Source organism: Syngnathoides biaculeatus, chromosome 20, assembly GCF_019802595.1.
Source record: "Syngnathoides biaculeatus isolate LvHL_M chromosome 20, ASM1980259v1, whole genome shotgun sequence".
Lineage (NCBI taxonomy): Eukaryota > Metazoa > Chordata > Actinopteri > Syngnathiformes > Syngnathidae > Syngnathoides > Syngnathoides biaculeatus.
Genome location: NC_084659.1, coordinates 7,843,199 through 7,866,499, shown reverse-complemented (window position 1 = coordinate 7,866,499; position 23,301 = coordinate 7,843,199). Strand labels below are relative to the sequence as shown.

At 46.8% G+C, this 23,301-nt stretch overlaps 1 protein-coding gene across 1 annotated transcript in view; it reads left to right on the top strand.

Annotated features, from left to right (window-relative positions):
* The window catches only part of LOC133493922 (protein piccolo-like), a 38,261-nt gene extending 15,986 nt beyond the window's left edge, over window positions 1-22,275 (top strand). Inside the window, 19 exon segments of the mRNA XM_061807921.1 lie at window positions 132-4,152; window positions 4,474-5,987; window positions 6,460-8,521; window positions 10,913-11,025; window positions 11,139-11,214; window positions 12,130-12,255; window positions 13,528-13,636; window positions 13,712-13,776; window positions 13,846-14,024; window positions 14,100-14,150; window positions 14,393-14,523; window positions 15,463-15,556; window positions 16,099-16,170; window positions 16,255-16,492; window positions 18,671-18,812; window positions 18,959-19,014; window positions 19,319-19,453; window positions 20,295-20,440; window positions 20,522-22,275. Of these exon segments, the coding sequence (XP_061663905.1) occupies window positions 132-4,152; window positions 4,474-5,987; window positions 6,460-8,521; window positions 10,913-11,025; window positions 11,139-11,214; window positions 12,130-12,255; window positions 13,528-13,636; window positions 13,712-13,776; window positions 13,846-14,024; window positions 14,100-14,150; window positions 14,393-14,523; window positions 15,463-15,556; window positions 16,099-16,170; window positions 16,255-16,492; window positions 18,671-18,812; window positions 18,959-19,014; window positions 19,319-19,453; window positions 20,295-20,440; window positions 20,522-20,665 (9,474 nt within the window). The 3' untranslated portion in view covers window positions 20,666-22,275.
* Window positions 22,276-23,301: the final 1,026 nt, after the last annotated feature.

Genomic DNA, 23,301 nt, shown 5'->3' with positions numbered 1-23,301 from the left:
AAAGACTAGTTGTTCTGTGAGGTAGTGGTATACTGTAAAAAAAAAAAAAAAAATAACACTAAATACAAGATATATGTTGAAGTTCTACTTTTTTTTTTTTATCCCATTAATACCCTAATTAAATCCAACAGGTGAAAAAGTCGGAGACTCTAGAAGAGCCTGGGAACAGAGAAAGTGTCACCAAGGAAAGCAGTCCTACCAGCCCCTCTGACCTGGCCAAGCTGGAAAGCACAGTCCTGCCTATTCTTGAGGCGCAAACGAAAGGCAACGAAGAGAAACAAACGGACCCACTGACGGCCAGACGTAAACTAGAGGTGCTGCCCCTTTCTCCCGAAACGCCCTCCTCGGACGATGACAGAGATGTGAGCAAAAGTAACGCAAAGAAAAAGCTTCTGGTTCCGCTAGATGTCAGAATTGATTCACTGGATGATAGCAGCGAAAGCTTCGGAAAAGAGAGCCCCATGTCGGGAGATGATGAGGAGTTCATCCGCAAACAGATCATAGAAATGAGCGAGAACGAGGACGCCTCGCCGTCCGATGAGGGAAACCTAATTCGGCAAAAGATCAGACAAGATGAGAGGAAACGTATGGAAGACAAAAAAACAGAACCTGTAGTGAGTACCGCATCAGGAAAAGGCAAGCGGCTATCCAAGAAGAACTCAATCAGTCCCAATGAAGAAGAAGAAGATAAAGAGCTACAAAACTCTCTAGAGATCACTCAAATCATCAAAGTGGATCCACCAGAACTCAAAGAAAAAGAGGATCCTCAAAACGGTACTGCTGTTCGCAAATTTCAAACCATAGAGCTGAATACAGCCAGCAGCACCATCTGTGTAACTCCGGTCGATGTAGAACCTGAGATGGAAAGTCTGACAGACTCACCAGATGATCGTTCTAAAGGTGAGGGTTCATCCAGTTTACATGCATCTAGCTTTACACCCGGAACATCCCCAACATCTCTGTCCTCGCTTGATGAAGACAGTGACAGCAGTGGTCCCAGCCATGTTCGTTCAAGTGAGAGCAAGCAGCACAGGAAAGCCAAACATAGACAAACTGGACAAATGCTCCCGACTATTGAAGATTCCTCTGAGGAGGAAGAGTTGCGGGAAGAAGAGGAGTTACTCAGGGAACAGGAAAAGCAGCGAGGCGCTGGTAAAAAAGCAAAGCGGGACAAAGAAGAGGTCCGAGGCCAGCGGAGACGTGACCGTTCGATGACTCCCCCTAGCAACCTTTCACCTATCGAAGACGCCTCACCGACAGAAGAACTGAGGCAGGAGGCGGAGATGGAAGAGATCAGGCGATCCTCATGCTCTGATTTCTCCCCAAGCGTCGATTCAGATCCCGAAGGGTATGAAATCCACGCTGCAAAGATTGCAGCCGTGCAGAAAACGTATCAATTGCCCACGTCTGCATCTCTGCACTCTCCAACAGAAGATAGAAACACTGATAAATCGCAGAGAAAACCTCTCCGATCTGCTGATGAAGCTTATGAGGAGATAATACTGAAGGCGAAGTCTCCCACAGTTGAGAATGTTGACTTTCCAGGAAAGGAGGTTCTTTATGGAGGTATGCTTATTGAAGATTATGCTTTTGCATCGGTTATGGATAATTCGACAGATGATGTGGGAGAGATCGAAAAGATCAGCGTTCCTGCGCTGCCCAAGAAACTAAGGTCACCAGATGAAGTTTATGAGGACATGATCAAGAAGAGGAAGGAATTTATGAAGTTAGAACAGGAATATCAAAACATGCAGGCAAAAAATGAAAGTACAAACCCAGAAATTGTGTTGCAACCCGCTAAGAACACCCTTTCCAAAGTCACCACAGTCACTCTGGGAAAAGATGGGAAGCCATTGTTGGATGCTGAAAGTGCTTACAACCAGCTCATGAAAAAGGTCTTGACTCCTGGAACAAGTCCGACTCAGCAAGACCAAGCAGTGGAACTCACTTCATCTAAAAGGGCTCTCTACCCTATTCCAGACCTAAAAGTAACCGAGTGTTCATCAGGAGAGATTTCCTCCGAGGACGAGTGTATCATTAAAAAGGAGGATGAAGTCGACAAATCAGAGACGTCAGCTGTGGAGACTTCATCTCATCCATCATACACATTAGACCAGCAACCCCACACACCTATCACAGCATCCCAGTCTGACGTTGTCGACCTATCAAGTGCAATTTCAACGACAGGTGCTCCTGTAACTGCAAACTTTACTGTCTTGCCTACTGTCCCACAGTATGCACATGGCACTCCGAGCATTGTTTCAACCGCTCCACCTATCCCCCCTAAGCCAAATGTCCTGCGTAGGGCTAACTCTCAGGAAAAAGCAGATGCACCCATTGAGCCAACACCGCCTCCCCCTACTCCGCAAAAACCGACAGTCTTTCCCAGGAAACCTCCAGTTCCGCTCCCACCTCAGGCTTCAACGACGCCAGTCAGGCCAGAAACAGTAACCACAACTTCTCTTTCTAAACAATCGATAACTCCCACATACAGACCTCATGTTCCGCCTCCTGTTCCTCCAAAGCCTGTTGTTCTTGCTAGCATCGGAGAAGGCCACAGACATGGTGTCAAACCACCAATTGCTCCAAAACCTTGCTCACAGCCATCCTCTCCTGCTCATGGCTCGCATCCACCAAGACCCACGGTGCTTCCCACAGGAGCCACTGAGATAGCTTTGAATCTTAGCCCTTCATCTGATAGCAAGCACTTTCAGCCCTCGCCAAAGTCTCCTTCTTCTCCTAGATATGCAAGAAACCTGCGTGATACTTACGTAGTTATCACGCTCCCTTCTCAGCCGAGCTCGCCAGTGGACAGTATTTCAACTCAAGCCCCCACTGACACTGACCCAGCATCTACTGCCCACCAAGCTCAGACCCCAAATTATCAACAAACACAGGCTCAACATTCATATCAACACTCAACACCGTCTCGTACAACTCGAGTGCCTCTGGCTTACACCCGAGTGACAGAATCCATTGAAAATCAGGAGATATGTGGGCCAGAAAAACACGTGTCAAGTTCTTGTCACATTATCGAGGCGGTATCAGCCTCGGCACAGCCTCCCGTGATCACGCCAAATTTAATCTCTCAAGTAGTTACCACAGAGGTCCAAAGAACCACAGTCTCTGTCGTACATGAACGGGGACCCCCGCCTGTGCCAGTTCCGCGGGCAACTGGGATACCCATCTCATTGGAGAAACCGAAGACTCAATTGCCTGTACAGAATGGACAGGTGGTCCTGCCTTGTGAGGTGGTAGATCTGAGGACTACAAAGGCCGATGCAGGGTCAGACATGAATGGTGTGGATCTCTCTGCTGGCCTGGACTCCGGACGACAGTCTTTTGCAGCTGATGTCAGTCGCCAGAGTAGCGCCGTGCAGTCACCTGTCGTCAACTTGAGTTCTGAATCCTCGACTGTTTCGATAGTGACTGACAGCATCACCATTGTGACATGTTCTGCTACAATCCAGAGTTGTGACAGTTCAGAAACCTCTCAAACATCTTCAGTCCCCCTCCAGTTAACAAAAAATAGAGCATTTGAACCGGTCTCTCAAATTGTGTACCGGTCAGTGGACTCTCAGTACCCTACTCACTCTGGTGAGGTCCCCATTAATCTCACAGTTGGTTCAAGTACAGGGGGTGGAGCATTCCAAGCAGCGCCCGTAACAATGGCAGCCTGTTGTGTCGCTGGTTGCGTCGCTAACGGACTAACAACAAGCACCACATCTGTGGCAGGAGCAGTTGACCTGAGCACGACAAAACCATTCAATACCTTGGTATCCGTGGACGCCATTTCGACAGAGGTTGTCACAGCCGTCATCACAGAGGACGACAGCAAGCCGGTGGATCTGACTGCAGGGAAAAGAGCCGTGTGCTGTGACGTCGTCTACAAGCTCCCGTTTGCGGGAAGCTGCACCTCACAGCAGCCCACCACCCCTCTACCCGAAGACCGTTTCGGATATCGCGACGACCATTACCAGTACGACCGCTCGTCGTATGGCATGAGGGGGTTTGGCGGAATCAAACCATCGATGTCGGACACCAACCTGGCAGAAGCCGGCCTGTTTTTTTACAAGAGTAAGAACAGCTACAATTTCAGTGGCACAACAGATGGTGCTGTCGATCTTTCCTCTGCAAAGATGACAGATGCAGGTCAGTGCAGTGACGTTGCAGACCTGTCTCTCAAATGTCCTTTTGAACTGCTGCCCCTCATCCATGGCTAACGTGGCTTGTTTTTTACATTTTTGCTTCTTTTTTTTGCATGGAACTTTTTTTTCCCCTTTTGTCGTATTTTTTTATTTTTATTTTTTGTTGTTGTGCCTGCATGTTTTATGTCTACTTTGGAACTCTTTTTTTTTTTTGTCTTTTTTTCCATCACTTTATGATTTTGGTAAGGAATGGCACAGTTCATTTACTTTTTTTGACTCTATTATATGAGCTCAACTTATTGTTTTTTTTTCCCCCTCTAATCAGGTGAAGCAGTCGATTACTCCAAGAAAGGGGCGTACGTGGGAATGACAATCCCTCCTTATTCCCAAGCCAGAGTGACAAATGGTGTTGGCACTCTCTTTGGTACAAATAGTGTACTGCGGTCATCTAACGGGGTGGTGTATTCTTCCGTCGCTGCACCAATTCCATCTACGTACGCTATAACAACCCAGCCGGGATCCATCTTTTGTACATCATACAACAGTCAATCGAGTATGCACACCAGTGACACAATGCCGTCGCTGTCGGACATTCAGAATTTGCCACTGACACGATCCCACAGCTTCCTGTCTACTGTCTCGATTACGACCGCAGATGACCAAGGCGACGTACCGCTCAACCTCGAAATGTCCAAAGAGGAGGCTTCCGGAAATGCTGTCACCACAGCGACCACCTCTTTGTCTCTCGACTACACGGATGAATCCCTCGAGGCGATAGCCGCATCTCTGGAGGCTCTTTCCTCACCTATGCTCCCCGGGGATGGCCAGTACCACGCCGAGCGAGAGAGGCTCGAAATGGAAAAACTCAAGCAGCAGCGCCTCGCTGAGGAGCTGGAATGGGAGCGTCAGGAGATTCAACGTTTTCGCGAGCAAGAGCAGATGCTGGTGCAGAAGGAACTGGAGGAGCTTCAGGTCATGAAGCAGCAAATCCTGACCCAGCAGGAAGAGGAAAGGCAAGCGCACCTGATGATGCAAAAGGAAACCTACGCTCAGCAACAGGAGCAGCTTGAACAAATTCAAAGACTCCAAGAGCAACTCCGCATGCAACTCGAAGAGCAAAAGCTTCGTCAGCTGTATCCAGGCGGGGAGATGCTCGGCAACGGCATCCAAGAAGCGATTGTCTTGGGTCCCGACGGCACCGTGCTGTCACGAAAGATCACAGACAGTGGTTGCCAAACGGACGAAGAGGACGAGACTGTGAACAAAGCCTACACAGCTGGGAGGAAAAAGAAAAGCGTCAAAAAGAGCGTTGACAGTTGCGTGCAGACGGATGACGAAGATCAAGAGGAGTGGGAGGCTCAGAGAAGCCGACAGAGTCGGCCACGGACCTCAAGAGGGGACAGAGGAGGGCAGGCGGACATGTCTCTACAAGCGCACACGGAGATTTCGATACAAACGGATGCAGACGGAAACATCAGGATGGATACGAGAATGGAGCTGTCAGACTCTGAAAGAACCTCGCCAAAGAAACGCCCCACGCCCTTGGAGATCGGCCTATCTCCCAACCTCAAAGCCGAGTCCTCCGCGCTCCAAGCACCCCTGAAGTCTCCCAACGTGCTCTATTCCCCCTTATCGCCCTGCATTTCCCCAAGCAAATCACTTGAATTTGTATCTTATGATAAATCGCTGGGTGACAAAAGCCCTCAGAAGCTCAGGGGAAGCCCAGATCCGGGAAGTCCAAGGGGACTAAAGCCCATGCACAGATCCTTGTCTGACCCGAAATCCATGAGTCCACCTGGGGAAGAAAGAACAACATCTGGCGCCCAGTATGGCGATACTGTGAGTACACCTTCCTTTCATGGCTACGATAGCAAGTAGTAGAGTGTCTTCGCATTTCTGATGTACTATAAATGTTAGCGACAGCTATTCATGCTATAGCTTTGATTGCAGTGAACATGTCCTCTTTTGCAACCTTTTTTTGCTTCTGGCTTACATATGCTTTGAAAGTTAAATTCACGCTTGGGTAACTCACCGTCGACTGTCTCATACATAGATAAAAAGAATACGCTGAGCTTGCAGGAATATATTCAACAGTGAAATCCTCCATGTGAAAAAATTACCGCGCTTTACACGACGTTGACACTACAAAGTGCATAGTTTTGACACCATATGGAATATGCAATATGTGTGTGTGTATACACCATGTGTATAGAGAGCATAAGCATGACGGTAAATGGATAGATGACTGTATATATAAATATATCTGCAGTATATACAGAATATGACTTCAATCATTTTTTTTTCTCGGCAGGGGAAAGGCTCGAGTGGAACACCAACTGGCACTCAAAAGAAGGTCAAGAGGACTTTGCCCAATCCCCCGTCAGAGGACGAGTCCTCAGCCAGTGGCCAGACCACGTACAGCACCGGTTCTGCTCGTCGGAGAATGTGCCGCAATTCAAACATGGCCCGCGCGAAGATCCTGCAAGACATCGACCGTGAGCTTGATTTAGTGGAACGCGAGTCCTCCAAGTTGCGCAAAAGGCAGGCGGAGCTTGACGAGGAGGAGAAGGAGATCGATGCCAAGCTGAGATACTTGGAAATGGGCATTAATCGGAGGAAAGACGCCCTGCTGAAGGAGCGGGAGAAGAGAGAGCGGGCTTATTTGCAGGGTGTGGCTGAAGACAGAGATTATATGTCGGACAGCGAGGTGAGCAACATCCGAGAGACCAGAGGTGACCGTGATGACGGTGAGGATGAGGAAATAGAAAGCCACGGTCTGGAGCGTCCCAGGACGGCTCCTCAATCAGAATTGGATGACTTTGTCCCACCTCAAACTAAACATGAATATGGAAAATACTCCCAGTTCCAATACCCTCAAAGCCAATACCAGCAGTCTCTCTATCAGACCCCCCAGTCCTACCAGTCTCATTCCATGTACTCATCTGTCTCCTCGCTCAGCAGCTCCCAACAGCAAAGTTACCAGCAGATGCTCCTGTTGCAGCAGAAGGCCGCCAGACAAGCGGCTCTCCTCTCAGAACTGGACGCCACCAAATACGATGTCATCAGCCGCCAGCCCGATCCCACATCGTCGCCTTACCTCGGCGTGAAATACGACAAATATGGCAACCACCTCGACCTCAGAGCCTTGGAGGTGGGAAGTATAGCGGGTGATTCATACTACTCGGAAATTGATCACCACACGCCTCGGAGTTACCTGCTCCTAGAAGATGCGGCCGAGCTAGCTAAGAGCTCCTCTGGGCTGTCGTCGTCATACAGTCTTGCTGAGAGAGAGCTAGCCAAAGCAGAGAAGCTGCTCCACCGTAGTGCTGCCGATCTAGGATCCGCTGACTATCTTGGCTCCACCTCCAGGCTGCATACGTATGGCAAAACCCCCGATGAAGAAGATCCGATGGAGGAACCCTACGAACTCAAGCTCTTAAAGCAGCAGCTGAAGCAGGAGTTCAGGAGAAGCACGGGTGGGACAGAAAGCTTAGACCCTCTGACAGGTCTTTCCCAGCACTACTACACCCCGAGTTCGAGCATCTCCAGCTACTCCCAAAGGCACTATCCAAAGTCAGACAAGTACAGCATCAGTCGGCTGACTCTCGAGAAGCAAGCGGCGAAACAACTCCCAGCATCCATGTTGTACCAAAAACACAAGACTCCACTACTGGAGCCTAAAATCTCCTCCAAGTATTCCTCAATTACTGAGGGAAGAGGTTTGGACATGGACTACACAAACTATTTGGGGTCCACCAGCGGCTCCCCAAGATCCAGCCGACTCATGCAGGACGAGATTACCTTTGGCCTCCGTAAGAATATTGCAGAGCAGCAAAAGTACTTGGGGTCCACCTTGGGGGCGAACTTGGCAGGTTCGCTCAATCTGGGCCAGAGCTTGGGCCTGGACTCCGCCTACCCGAGCGGCAGCCGCTCCAGACCGTCATCCAGGCCTACATCTTGCTATGGCCTAGACCTGTCCATTAAAAGAGATCCTTCCAGCTCATCGTTGAGACTAAAAGGGGACGGCGAAGCCTCCACAGACGGGCCCAGCTTCCAAACGCCCTCCGGTCGGACCAAACCCACCAGCCTCCCTATCGTGCAAAGCGGGCGTGGGAGGATCCCCATCGTAGCCCAGAACTCCGAGGAGGAGAGTCCACTGAGCCCCGTGGGGCAGCCCATGGGCATGGCCCGCGCCTCCGCAGGGCCTCTGCCGCCCATCTCGGCCGACTCCAGGGACCAGTTTGGTTCCTGTCTGTCCCTGCAGGACTCGCAGCAGCAGCAGCAACAGCAGCAGCACATCAGAGAGGAACCGAGCAGGGGTAGGGCTTATGTGCTGATGGATGACCTTCAGGGCACCATGTCAGATAGCGAAGGTAAACAACAGAACCATCCTCTTCTCATCTCCCTCTTTTCATTTTTGGTTTCCCTTTGCATGCGTTGGCTGCCACTCCGCGGAACTTTCAGTCCTTGTGAAGATCCGCGTGTATCTGTTGCGTCTCCTTCATGGTGTCGCTCTAATCAAAATGTTGCACACGTTGTTCTCCGTCTTACGAGGCATGCTTGGATGTATTGTTTTTACGCCTGCTCGCGCTCCGGTCTGTACTTCCGATATTACGCAATATGTGGGTGTATTATCTGTGACTGTGTGGGAGGTGTTCTCCTCAGTGTTCGAACTAGCACATTTTTTTTTTTTTTTTTTTTGTATAGAGGCAGTCATGTAGTCTTTTTTTTTTTTTTTTTTTTTTTTTTGGGAGTCACTTTTTAAATGAGCTGTTTGAAACTATAGGAATATATATATTTTTTTTTAAATCCAGCTTTTGAGGCGGAAAGACCTTGAGTTAATCCTCCAGCATTGTGTTTCCCACCAGTGGACCGGCAAAGTGCCTCCCGCATCTTTGGAAAATCTTCTTAATCGCGTCCTTTTCCTTTCACGGAATGCTCGTCTCACGTGAACTCGAGTCAACGGCGACGTTACGAATACGTCCGCTGAGTAATTAACACATTTGTCAACTTATTAAAAAAAAAAAAAACATGATAGCGCCAGTAGGTGGGGGGGGGGGTGTGCTTTATTATTTGTGTATTTGAAATGCATGTTTGTTTAAAGCGAGAATAAATATAAAACTTTATTTGCATGCCTAGCCTGAATACTTGCATGTGCATGTCTTCTATTGATTGCTTGCTTTATCATTATATAGTCTCCCATTTATGTAGTATTTTTAAAATGTTTATGGCCCCACATCATGCAGTATGTTCACAAATAAAACCGGTGAAAATATTCCAAAAATATACTTTTTTTTTTTTTTTAAAAAACCTCTTGTTTTAATGTATTATTCCAGGACTTGTTTATTAAGGGGCTACTCAGTTGTAAGCATATATTTATGTGGTCAAAGCCCTCACACTCCCTGGTCTGCGTTTTCTCGATCACGTCACAATTGATGGATTTGATATCAGGGATGATAATTTTCCGCCGATCGGCGCGTTTCCGACTTTTTCAGACCAAAATGACCATTGTCGAGATAAGCGCAAATACGTTGAGAAAATTTCGGAGGGGAGGGAGGGGGGGGGGGGGGTATCGTGCGCCTGCCTCTCGGTGGTGGGCTCCGAGCTGCAAGTTCAGCTTAGTGCTAGCACAAGCACGACTATCATATGCCGTTTTAACTTGCTCGGTAGTGTAAATATTTGCATTTTGCGACATAAACATTAAAACTTGTTTGCGGCAGATTACTCAGTTGGACAACAGAGTTATCCGGTGTAACGATCCAATCGTGTTAGTGGTTAATCGAGTTTCACCATTGCCATGTACACGTGTTCTCGGTTCTCAGAAATCGCAGTGTAACCTGTTAGTTAGCCAAGTAATGGCGCGTAGGACTTAGCGCGAACTGAGCGACGGTGGGTTCAAAGTTTTACGATGGCGAAAGCGTTAGAAAAAAAGCAAGATCAAGCGAGGGCAATTGACAAGGAGGCTGGAATCAAAAACTGTTTCAGACGGGCATAGCTTGAAAAAAGTGTAACCGTGCAGATGGGACCGAAAACGGTATCAACATGTCTAACCGAACGCATCCAAAAAGTGAACATTCCAGGCAAAGTGCTGTGCACTCTGTCTTCCGATAGGGGCAAAAAATATCCAGGAGGAAACTCAACCCCCCCCTCATTAACAGACATTTTCAGTGTTTTTCCAAATTGGTCATTCTCATCCCTGTGATATGAATCCCGCCATTTTGCCTTGTAAACTCGTTTTGCCTTGATTGCAGCTCTAAGTGATTCCCCGATGCCTTTGAACACGGACCGTGCAGCCAAGGGTAGAGTATTCTTAGTCCACCGCCTCCGAACGTGACATATTTGAACCCACGCGGCAACTCAACTGCACATCCGCATGATATGATGGTAAAATGTTGGGGAAGGTTTCAAATGTGCAGCACGAGCGGGACATATATTTGGACACATTGGAAAAAAACAAGGGCGTACCCAACATTTACACTCATATATGTATCACTCCGTAAATTTAAATAATTAACCATACTGACCGCTGTCAAGCTACATTGCTCTTGTCCACATTGTTTCGTAACGCCAGTTGCGAAAACCCGCTTCATTGCTTTCCATTTTTTGCCCACATGAAACATGAATTATTCAACATTGACGCCGGCGCCTTGTCTTGCCACTCACAAGCCGACGTTACCTTCCCTCTCGAGTCGCGCGCGTGCATTTCGGGAGCTCCTCGCGAGCGTCTCGGTTTGAGGACACAAAAAAAAAAAAAATCTTCTCAGACTGCCTCTGCTTCTTTGCGGCTGCTGAAGCCTACCACCTGAGACGAGAGGACACCGACTGGTTCGACAAACCCAGAGACGGACGCTCGGAGAACGGACACGACAAGAGACAGGTGACCCCATCCTCTTCCCCCCCCACCCCACCCCCCACCCCGCAAAAAACCAGTTGTATTCCTGCGAAACTATACAAACGGTATGTAACGGAATGATTGTCTATGGGCGACAGGGTAAAGGTCCATACTACCCCTTTCCTCACATCAGGGTCAAGCTGCACAGGGATCCCAAAGACCGCAGTGTCTCAGGTAAAATTGCGCCGTTATTAACAAAAGAATACAAAAAATGGTTTCTCTTACTCGCAGAGCGACAAATGGGCTCTGGTCATCAGTCATGATCAGCTTTTGGGTTCAAACGAGTGCCGCCAAAGTCATGCGTTGGCGTTGATGCCTCAGTACCGGTCATAATTCCGGGCAGGGTAACATCAGGTTTTGGAGGAAGTCCTCAAATCAAGGTCTTCGGTCTCTGCCACTCATGATTGGCGACTGATCCTCAAAATTCCAATTAAATCTAAGAATAGTCGGGATTTCGTGGTGAGAGTAAACCCAAGACCGGCCCAGGTTGGCTGGTCAGTATTTACCCCTAGCCGCATCTCTACCCGTCACAATTCCTGACCAGAACATCAGACATTAGTTTTTGTTTTTTACCCAAGAAAAAAAGCAAATGATTTGGAAGGTCATCCCTTGTTGGCCAGGTTGGTTCTTTTTTCACATCCTACCCGTCAGGGATCTCAATCGATCATCGGTTCCAGGCATTTTGGGGCAAAATCCAAGCAAGAACCACTCAAATTTTGTATGAAATTTAACACCAGGTCAGCACTCGTTTGAAGTGATCCTCAAAACGGGCTGGAACAGGATGGGATCAGTTTGACTTTTGCACCACATCCCTTTTTTTTTTTTTTTTGTCGGGCTGGCATATTTTAAACAAACTGGCAGGCAATTTCCCCCGTCATTATTCTCGGTCAGTCCGTTAAAAGACGCGAAGCGGATCCAGTTTTTCATGTCCTGGCATCGCTTTCCGCTTGGCCCGAAGCCCGGTCGGCAGCCATTGCCGTGCTCAAAATGGCGCGGGGCCTCGCGCTTCGGATTATGTAATTAACACATGGAGCGTTTCCGAGAGCTCTTGTGCTTGTATTATGTGGGGTCCTCCTGTGTTTTTGTTAGGGAACGGCCTGGGCATCCGCGTCGTCGGCGGGAAGGAGGTGCCGGACAGTAACGGAGAGATTGGAGCCTACGTTGCCAAAGTTCTACCCGGCGGAGCTGCGGAACAAACGGGGAAGATTCTGGAAGGTGAGCATCCTGACTCTCGTCATTCTTACAAGGGCTATATGAAAAAAAAAAAAAAAGAAAAATTTTTTTTTTTAAAGAATTTCTTTGACTGCAACGTGGGCCTACAGAGCAAAAGTTTGCACACCCCTGCGTTAAACGGTCACAACCTGGGTAAACCAGATAAATAATAATTATAATCACGCGTCCTGGACACACCTGAAAAGGCAAACGAGCTTTACACACTTCGGCTTTGTTGCCACTGTGGGATGAAGTGCCGCTCGGTACATTTAAACCAGCAGTTATTGATTCTGCACGACGCCAGTCTGGGAGCAGTTAACTCCACGTCGAAGTCCATCCGTCTGCTCGCGGCCAGACTTTTATGTTATATTCAGGCATCCAGTGTGTCGGAACTTTATGGCCTCACTGAGGCGGTCGTCGCCGTGGAGAACGACACGAGGCCGCAAGTGGGAGATGCTACGGCAGACTTCTGTGATTTCACACAATGCAAATAATTTCGTCCCCGTTCATCAGAAAAAAATACATTCAAGCCGCGAATTGAATTTGCGTCCGGCGTGATATTATTGCTGTCGTCGTCAAATCGCTGAGGACGCCTCAAGTGCAACCCTGCACAAATGCTGCGGAACATTCCGGAATGTGGAAAAGTTGGGGAAAAAAAAGGGTTTGTGTGCCCGCGATGAGGCCGCTAATTTGTGTACAATGCACGCAGTGCGACGCAAGCAGAGGACGCTGCTGATGAGCTGCTTCAGGCCTTGTAAGTCTTCTGCTACGCTGTGCTAGCAACCAAACGCGTCTTTGCACTTGCTTGCGTTTTTGTTGCTGTGCTTTTGGTTTGTTTGCGTGCAACTTCGTGTCTGTAGTTTCACTGCAAGAACTAAAACCGAAGGACAAAATGGCAAGTCAAGGCCAATCGTGCTTTGCTTTCCCTTCATTTTTTCTCCCCACGGCGTCTCTGTGCAAGCATTTCAAGCATTGCGCCTCTTTCCCTCCTTAAAAACGATAATCGATCAGGTAACATTACTAATTATGAGTCACCTTAGTTCAACATGATAAGAAATATTACAATAATACACCTGTTTGAAGACAGTTACATTTTTTTCCAGATCATTTAGCCACATTGAATAGCATATTCCTTATTTCTTTACCTTTTCCCCTCATTTTAATGTCTCTTTTTTTGCAGTGTGGATATTCTTGCCATAAAACTGTGGTGAAAATCTGCGCATGAATCGTGACAAAATATCCGCCGAATATAGTTCATTGTCTCTTTTCCAACAGGAATGCAAGTCCTAGAGTGGAACGGCGTTCCCCTGACAGGAAAAACATACGAAGAGGTGCAAGGGCTCGTCGGCCACTCGTGTATCGAGGCCGAATTGTGTCTCAGACTGTGAGTACAAGATCAAATCTCATCTCAAAGCATCGTTAGATTCCCTTTCTGAGCGCCGGTCTGCTTCTTTTTCAGAGATCTCAACATGCTGGCAGAATCCGAAGGTTCCGGGCGCCTGTCCTTCCAGGAGCCAAGTCAATGTGAGCCCTTTTTTTTTTTTGTCCGCAATGCAGTCAAAACGAGATGAATAACTCCTTAAATCGGTACAGGCGAAAGGCCTCCCAGGTCCCCGGGCGTGGACCCCAAGCAGCTGGCGGCGGAGCTGCAGAAGGTGTCCCAACAGCAGGCCCCGCCCTCCGCCGCCAGCCTCACGGCGACCACCTCGGCCACCTCTAGCCCCGCCCAGCCCGGCTCGCCGTCTGCCGGCAAGCGGCGGCACGGCAGCAAGGCGAGTGCCTGGCGAGGATGTCTTGTTTTCTCTCTCTCGGTCACTGTCTAAGTCGCTTTTTCTCTTCTCTTCCAGGCTGCCGATGGAAACAAAACCCCGTTACACCCCGTCACTGGTGACATTCAGGTCGGTGACGTCTGGTAACATCAGGAATTGAAATCAATTTAAATCTACGAAACACAGTTCAAAAGGGTCTTCCAACAGTCATTCACACGGGAAAAATAACAGTCGAGTGGTACATCTTTGTTGATAGAAATGTGAAATCGATGAAAAGACACCGACGTTTTCTTGCAGCACACGATCTGGTCTTGCATTCATCGTAAATCCTTTTGGCAGAAAAACAATGGCGATGCCTCTTCTTGTTGCAGCTTCAAATCCACTACGACAAGCAGCTGGGCAACCTGATCGTGCACGTGCTGCAGGCGCGGAACCTGGCGCCGCGTAACAACAACGGCTACTCGGACCCCTTCGTCAAGGTCTACCTCCTGCCGGGACGAGGGTGAGCCCAAATATACATATTCGTGCAGGCTGCTTTTTTTTTTTTTTTTTAAGAAAATTCCCCATTCATATTTTGGGCTTCCGAGCTATGCTCTCAGCACTGTCCCGTTGTACTATGAGATGTGTAAAAAAAAGAAAAAATCAATAGCGCTGCAATACGAGCGCCGTTCTCACTGTAATTGCACTCAAGGTAATGGAGACGCTACCCGTTTCCAGGCGCTCGCTGGATGGAGGCAATTATGGGGTGGGGGGTGGGGGTGGGGTTGTTGTATTAGATCTCGCCAATGCAGGTGTCCCTAATGAAATGGCGATTCTGCCTTGCCCCCACCACCCTCTTGAACCCCAACCCACACTTCACACAATCACTCCCTCTGACTATTGATTTTTTTTTTTTTGTTTTTTTTTTTTTTTTTTTGTTTTTTGTTTTTTGTATGTTCTCTATATTTAATGCATGCTGGATCCCCCCTCAGTCAGGTCATGGTTGTCCAGAACGCCAGGTATGTGATTGATTTTTGCCACTTTTGTGTCTTCTTGGTTGTCAGTTTGGTGAAGGTGAAAGACGATAAAATAAAAATAAAAAAAAATGCCCATTTTGATCAAACGTAGGTCACCCTTGTCCTAACCAAACTAACCCTGCCCTCTACACCAAAAAAAAATAACAATTCACGCTAACGAGCTAACTGTTTCTTAATCATCCCGCTACATTTTGAATGAGTTTATCGCAAGCTAGCGCATTTAAAGGTACAGTCTCTTGACCACCCCTGCCATCGACGCACGCCGCATTGTGCAAGTTCCCTAAACGATGTGCATCCCGTCCATTCTCACCCCCGTCCGCCCCAGTGTCACGTTGGATCCATTATGCTGTGTATTTTTTTTGGCCCGTAACTAATGAAATGGATGGTGTGTTTGACCCCCCCCCCCCCCTCCGCCCCTCCACCAGTGCTGAAAACAAGAGGAGGTCCAAGCACGCGGGCAAGAGCCTGAACCCGGAGTGGAACCAGACGGTCATCTACAAGAACATCCACCTGGAGCAGGTAGAATATGGTTCCTGCACTTGTTGCCTGTTCAGGCGGCGCACAAGCGGGGCTTGAATTTTACTTTCCTCCTCAAAGTTTGCTTCAAGACATCCTAATATAAGTTTGATACTTCTAAAAAAAATGTTTAAAATCATCTTGTTTAGACTTTAGAGTGTATTAGTTGGACACTCTAGTGTTTACTTGAAGAATTAGCAACGTGGCTGTTGATCCAAACCTTCATAAACTTTGGTTCAAAATGTGGCAACCCATTTTAGGCAAAAAAAAAAAAAAAATTAAAAAAAAAAAAAAGTTTGGCCTGAATTCAAAATATTCCCTATTCCTTTCTTCGAGGTGCTACAATATTCAACCTTGTTGATCCAAGAATTCGAACGGTCAAAATGTTTTTAAAGTTGCCTTGAACCCACCTGTTCAGGCCCAAAAAAAAAAAAAAAAAAAATGTACAATCTGCGTCAGTTATATCCCATTTCCTGATGAAATAAGCGACGCGTTGCCCAATTTTCAAAAAGCACAAACAATTTTGTCCGTCTGTGTGTGTTCAGTTGCGGAAAAAGACGCTGGAGGTGAGCGTGTGGGATTACGAGAAGTCTTCTTCAAATGATTTCCTCGGAGAGGTCAGTCGTCACCCCTGCACTTGGTGCCCATTTCCCTTTGCCCTCTTTTGGTGACCCCGATTTGTTTTCACCGCGGATATCCAGGTCCTTATCGACCTGTCCAACACGGGCCAGCTGGACAACGTCCCGCGATGGCTCCCCCTCAAGTCGCAGACGGAGGGGGAGCACCACCGCCGCTCCCACCAGGGCCGACACGGCTCCTCCAAGGTCCCCTCGCAGCACTCGTCCCCTAAAACCGCAGGCTCCGCCCAGGAACAGGACTCCCCCAAATCTTCGGTGATCAAAAGCCGAAGCCACGGCATCTTCCCGGATCCGGCGAAGGGTAGGGAAAAAACCAGATGTTCCCGCTCGCTCACACCTCACGCTTGATGTCTGCACTCCCGCCATCGTAGCTTCGCCGTCATGCTTTTTGCTTTTCCATGGTCTGTCGTCTTGGTTGCCATGGTCACCTAGCACGGAGGCCTCGCCTTAGCCAGCGTCAGGGAAGGCTCCAATTTGACTCAACTGTTATGCAGATGGCCCACGACGACTGGCTAATGGCTTGAAAGGCTTTATAGTTTAGCCTTTAACGTTTTATGACCTTCCCAAACCAACGTCTGTCAGAAATACCTTCAAATTGTCTCACACGAGCCAGAGGTGGATGTCATGCTCTTGTCTCATTTTGGTTTATTGCAGGACATAACAACCACACTCACCCCCCCACAAATTTCGTTCTCAAAATTCGTCCTTTCAGGCAGCAAACAAATCGGACCCGAGCGCCCCCTATTGGTTGCTTTCACAGTAAACATATGGTCAAGCCTTCAAAGTGACTGCCCCATTTCATCAGCAAACAAATTAGGCCTAAATTTACTTTGGTTACTTTACCTAACATAATCGTGTTTAAACATATCTCAATACATTGAAATATGGCCAAGACTTGGCCAACTTTGTCGCTGTAAAAGTTATTTCAAAATGGTTTCCTACCAAATCCTGATAAGGTAGCATTTAATTTAATTTATTTATTTTTTTGTTTTGTTGATTTGGTGAATGTGATTGTTTTAGACACGCAGGTCGCCCCTCTCGAGAAATGTCACAGTAGCCCCGGCAGGTCGAAGCCGTCCCCGTCCGAGGCCCAGAGCCAAAGCCCCGGCCGCGGACAAGTGCCGCACGCTCGCCCCCGCACGTCCAAAAGCGCCGCATGGCAACAACGCCGTCAGGACGGCGGCGTCGAGAGCGACCGGGGCGTTGTCGTGGCAACGGCAGCAACGACGGGCGACCCGGGCCCGACGCAGCAGCCGCCGCCGCAACGCCTCCAGCCAAGTAAACCAAGACGCAAATAAACGCCAACGCAGCATGGCCGCCTCGCACCCATCAACTTTTTTTTTTTTTGTTTTGTTTGTTTTTTTGATTCAGTTTGATTCTTTTGGTTGTCTTTTACTTTGGGTTTCTTTCCCTCCCCTGAGTTCACTTGAGTGGTCGCTCGGAACATGGCAGTTGTCACCTCCAGAAGCGCCACTAGAGGGCGCCAAAACGTTTTTAAAAGATGCTCGATTGTTGCGGCATAATCCTCTTCAATTCGTAAAGAACTGAAGAATCGGGTTTTCTAAAAGATATAAAGGTCAGTTTTTTTTCATTTATTTGAACTTTTATCAACAATTTAAAAGATTTCATGCTATTTTTTTTTTTTTTTTTTAAAAACCCAAAACATGTCCGAGGCTCCTCTTGGAGGCTGTGCATGCAGTCCTCTCCTTTTTTCTTTTTGTTGTTTTTGTTCATTTGGAAAAGTTCGGGACCCACAATGCACCACTTCAGCGGCTGCCTGCGCACAACAGTGCATGAAATTGACGGACAGACTGACAGATTCTCCTCCTCTTCCCATCTTCGACTTTGACCTGCAAACTTTGCATCCTGGGAATGGACCACCCTCATCCCCCGCCCCAACGACGCCCTACTCCTCCCCCCACCCCGCTCCCCCCCCCAAAAAAAAAAAAACCCTCCAGGCCCGCCCGGCCACCAGAGACACAGCGTAGTCGGTGTGCTCACCATTCAGAGAGGCCAAGCCGATTGGCTGCCCGCCCTGCCGTCGCTGGCCAACGGGAGCAGAGCGGACGGCCGCCACCTGACCCTCAGGAAGGCCGTGTCAGAGGAGAGGCCGCACGATGCCCGAGGTGAGCCCCCCCCCCCACCCTGAAAACCCTCCCCCTCCCCTCCCTGTGGTGTGAGAGGATGCTACTAACCTGCAGGGAACAAAGAGGACGGCGAGCTGAGATCCATGCAGCCAGATGCACACTTCCTCGTGAGTCAGTGTATCGTCGCCATGGATACCGCTCAGCAACACAAAAAAAAAAAAAGAAAAGCTCAAATGTAACCTCGCTGACTAATGATCTCCCGATCGTTCTCATGTACATTACATAACGTGCGTCGTATGTCGTCCGTGTTTCATTATTACCGCGCTTTTCATTCCCAGTCCGTCCACGCCGCGTGACGTTATCCGTGCTCACGGTTTGATTGTATCCCGTAGCGCGCGCCGGCTACAGGTCGGGCGAAGCCCCCGTGACGGCGGCTTCGCTGGACAGCGGCCTGAGCGGCAGCGCCTACAGCCTGCTGGACGAGGACGGCGAGATGAACGAGGTGGACAGTGCCATCTTCCAGGTGCCCCGATTGTGAGTCCTGTGCTTTTAAAGACTTTTACAGCATTTACATTTTTTTTATATATACATATATATATATATATATATATATATTTTATTAACATTTAAGTTTATGAATCTTTTTATGACAGTTATGTCATCTATTTTTCTCTATTTAGTGGGAAGATTACAAATGGTACAGATGGGTTGAAATCATCCTTGGGTGATGCTGACGGTAAGACAAAAGTGTAACCAAAATTAACTGATTACCAATGTTAGATAAATATGTGTTGCTTTTAATTGATTTTTTTTTTCTGCTGTGTGTTAAAAAATGAGAAAAAGGATTTAATATAATTAAAGATTATGATCAGTATTTAGGTAGTTGCAAACATTGTATTCATTTTATTTTCCACCTGATTCAACATAAAAATCACCTGTAAATCTTTTAAGGCCAAATGTGAGTTGCTTATAGGTACCGGAGCTTTGTCATCAACACATTGCGTAAATCATATCATATGAATGAGTTTGTCCGTGTGCAGGCAAGTCGCAGGTGATGGGCGAGATAAAGATTGCGCTGAAGAAGGAAGCGAGGACGGAGGGAGACCACCTGGTCCTGGAGATTCTGCAGTGTCGCAACATCACCTACAAGTTCAAGACGGCAGACCACTTGCCCGGTAAGTACCATTTTTTTTTTTTCCATTTTTTAAAGCATCATACCTTTTGTATCTTTATGGACATTATAATGATTTCCTGCAAAATAAAGATGTAATTTTTGCAAACTAAACAATGTTACAGAAACTTGGTATTTATACTTTAAAAATGTATGTTTAAAATATTTACATCAAGTAATTCATCTTTTGGTACATACATCAGCCGCACCTGCGTAAAAGCCGCAAGCGCCCACATTGAAACACGAGATATTTACAAAGAAAGACTGTACACGGACAGAGTTTTCAAAGTTTTAATACCTTAGCTTAGCTTAACATAGCAAGAACACAGTAGCATGAACAGGGAAAAAAATCATAGCGGTTAAAAAAAAAAAACAGCCGCGGCAGCAGCACGCTAGCACAGCACGAACAGGCCTGGTTAAAATAAAACAGCAAAATCACGAGACACGGCAGTAACACAGCAATAACACGCTAGCTCAGCACTAACGCTAGCGCAGCACTAAAAACACACACAAAAAAAAAACATACTGGTGAAAGTCACTTCCTCAGCACATATTTTCCACCGGTCTCACTCTTACCTTCTCCGCTCGTGTGCCCCCTTGCAGCGTTAGAAAAAAAAATGCATAAACCGCAGGGTTGAAAGCGTGTGGGGGAAAAAGTCGCGGCTTATAGGCCGGACATGACAGTAAATAGCTTTTACATTTATTGAATTTTTGCCTCCCCACCACCACCCAAAAAAACCCCCCACCCCTCAATCTGTGCTGTCATGGCCTGGGAAATGCAAATAACGAAAACTTTGTCGCGCGGAGCTCACACGTGAAGACTTGTACTGTCCCGGTCCGCCCAGACCTCTACGTGAAGCTGTACGTGGTCAACATCGCCACGCAGAAGCGCATCATCAAGAAGAAGACGCGCGTGTGCCGCCACGACCGCGAGCCGTCCTTCAACGAGACCTTCCGCTTCTGCATGAATCCGGCGGGGCACTCCTTGCAGGTGAACCCGGTCCCCCCCTCCCTGCCATTTGGGCTCGAAAACAAAGCCGCCCGGCGCTGACTCGCCGTCTTTCCCTCGCAGCTTTTCCTGGTGTCCAACGGAGGCAAGTTCGTGAAGAAGACGCTGATCGGCGAGGCCTACGTGTGGCTGGACAAGGTGGACCTGCGCAAGCGTGTGGTCAGCTGGCACAAGCTGCTCGCCAGCACCGCGCACATCCACTCCTAGGGCGGAGCGTACCACGTGGAGACATGGGCCGGAGGGTGGGGGTGGAGGGGGTTACAAGTTCAATTCCGACTTGCAGGAAGTGCACCACGCAAGTCAGCAGGTACAAAAAACACTCATCACCATCCACGCACTGAATACAGGGACACACATGTACAGTCGATGCTCCTTCACCCCCTTTGAGAGCGTTTGACCAGCGACTCCGTGAGGACTCGTCTTTATTTTTCTATTAGCAACATCGACCTCTGTTGGTTCTTCACGGGAAGTCGTTTGTCGGCGATAACACTACCTAGCATTCCACTTCGGGACTTTAGTTTCGCGTGCGCAAACGAGAGTTCTGTTGCGCTTTTGTTTCAGAATTATTGATTTATATTTGGTCGGAGAATTGTGCGATCTGGTGCCGCGTCCACCTTGTACAGAGCAAAAATGTCTTCGCTGGATAGATACATATTTATATAAATATAGATATAATGGTCTTTATCACAGACAATCAAGTCTTGATGATTGTGACGTTCAAGTCCACCCCTCCACCCACAAAAAAAAAAAAACTGTCGTGTCTTTTTTTTGTGTGCACTTTTCTTCCTCGAATGTTAAAGTGACATAGCAGTAAAAAAAAAAAAAAGAAAAAGTTGAGATTTAATTATTTTATCCATATTCTTGCATATCAAACATAGCGTTCCAGAAATATTACGTTTTATTTTCTATGCAACCTCAACAAGTAACTGCGGCAAAAGAAGAATTGAAATATGAGAAATGGGCACATTTTTGAATATATATATTTTTCTTTTTTTTAATTAATTTATTACTTCTAATGTTATTTATATTTTTTTTATTTAATGTATTTTATCATTTGAAAAGTTTTACATATTTAATATAATTTTTAGATTGTCATATTTGACTTGCCTATTTATGTATTTATTGTAATCTAATGGTATTCTATATTTCCTTGCGAGATCATTTCTTTCGCAGCAAAGACAGATTAAATATAAGACCAAATTTTATTTATCAATCGCTACTGTATGTATTTATTGCCACACAATTATTGATTCCCAGTGGGGCCAAGTATTGATCACTTGTCAACTTTCCAGCAACAATGGACAGAATTTCAACAAATACATTTCTAAACTTTAACTTGATTTTCACAGATAGAAGTTGTCCATTTAATATTTCTTTTTTTTTTTTTTTTTTTTTCCTCCCCCGGTAATACCATTTGTTATGTTTACGGTGCATAACGCGTGAGTGTGTTTTTTGTACACAACTTTACTGTACGTAGTACTTGTTTACAAAGTTAAGTTCCAAAGGTCCGAAACTCAGAGAATTTTTTCCCGTTTACAGAGAATTCCGACGAAAAGGCCAGGCTCTCCGCGTTTTCTCGCTTAATTTCCAGCAACGACCAAAAAAAAGAGACTTCCCCATTTTAAGGTCACCGTGAGTGTGCATCTTTCTTGATTCATTTTTTTGGGGCTATTTTATTTTATTTTTTTTAAATCGATTCAGCGCATGTCATCGATCTGTCTTTAGGAATCATCAACACTCACGCGCACCTTGAAGCGTGTAAATGCGTCGCCTTTTTTAAAAAATAACACCGGGCTTTGGGAGCAATAGGTCTTTTAATGGACAAAAAAAAAAAAAATATATATATATATATATATATATATATATATATATATATATATATATATATATATATAAAAAAGACCAATGTGTGGGGGTCATTGATTTTTCTTTTGATGGATGTACAGTACAACGTTTACTAACCACACGCGCACTTGGACAGCTGGCGTAGTCGCAGGAGAATCGTCAATGTGCTCACACTGGATGTTGCATGTTTCCTTGGTGGCTCATACTATTTTTGTGTCCAGATTATGATTATTAATAAATTCATTTGAGTAAAAAAAAAAAAAAAAAAAAAAAAAGACATGTAGAGAAGGCTCTAGAACAAAAATGTTATTGGTGAGGATAGGGAGGGGGGGGCTATTTATTGATAATTTATGCTCTCTGTACAAAGATAATGATCATTTGATTTCCCCCCCCCCAACCCTTGTAAGTAAACAGGATTAAAAAAAAATATCTATACTGTCATGCTTTTGTGATTGTATACAGGAGGAATTGATTAAATTATGCAAATTGTGCTGTAAAAAAAATGGCCGTTGCCCACCCCATGTCTAAATATTAAATATGAGTACAATGAGGGCTTGTTGTGTTGTTATTTTATGGGTGGGGTAGTGCTGGGGTACTGTGTAAGGTTTGGAGTGCTTCAGAAGACTGGGTTTTAGGGTACGGTTTCAGGTGATTTGATAGATTTGGGGGAGGGTTTTGAAGTCCTCTAGTTAGGGTTAGGGTGTAGGGTTAGAAGTTTTTAATAAGTTTATAGGTAGGGTTTCAGGTGAGCACTACTGGATTATAGTAGAATTTGCTATGGTGCCGTAATGGATTTGGGTCAGGTTTTCTCCATTTCCTTAGTCTTAAGGGTACGTAGGTCACAGGTTTCGCAGAGGACTAGACTTTATCGGAGGTTCTCCATAGAGTCAGGATTTCAGTTTTTTCAAGAACAAGGTCTTGAGCTTCAAGAGCTTCAGCAAACTGCTTTGGATAATTACAGTAGGGGTTTGATGAGGGGTAGGGTTTCCCAGATAGTC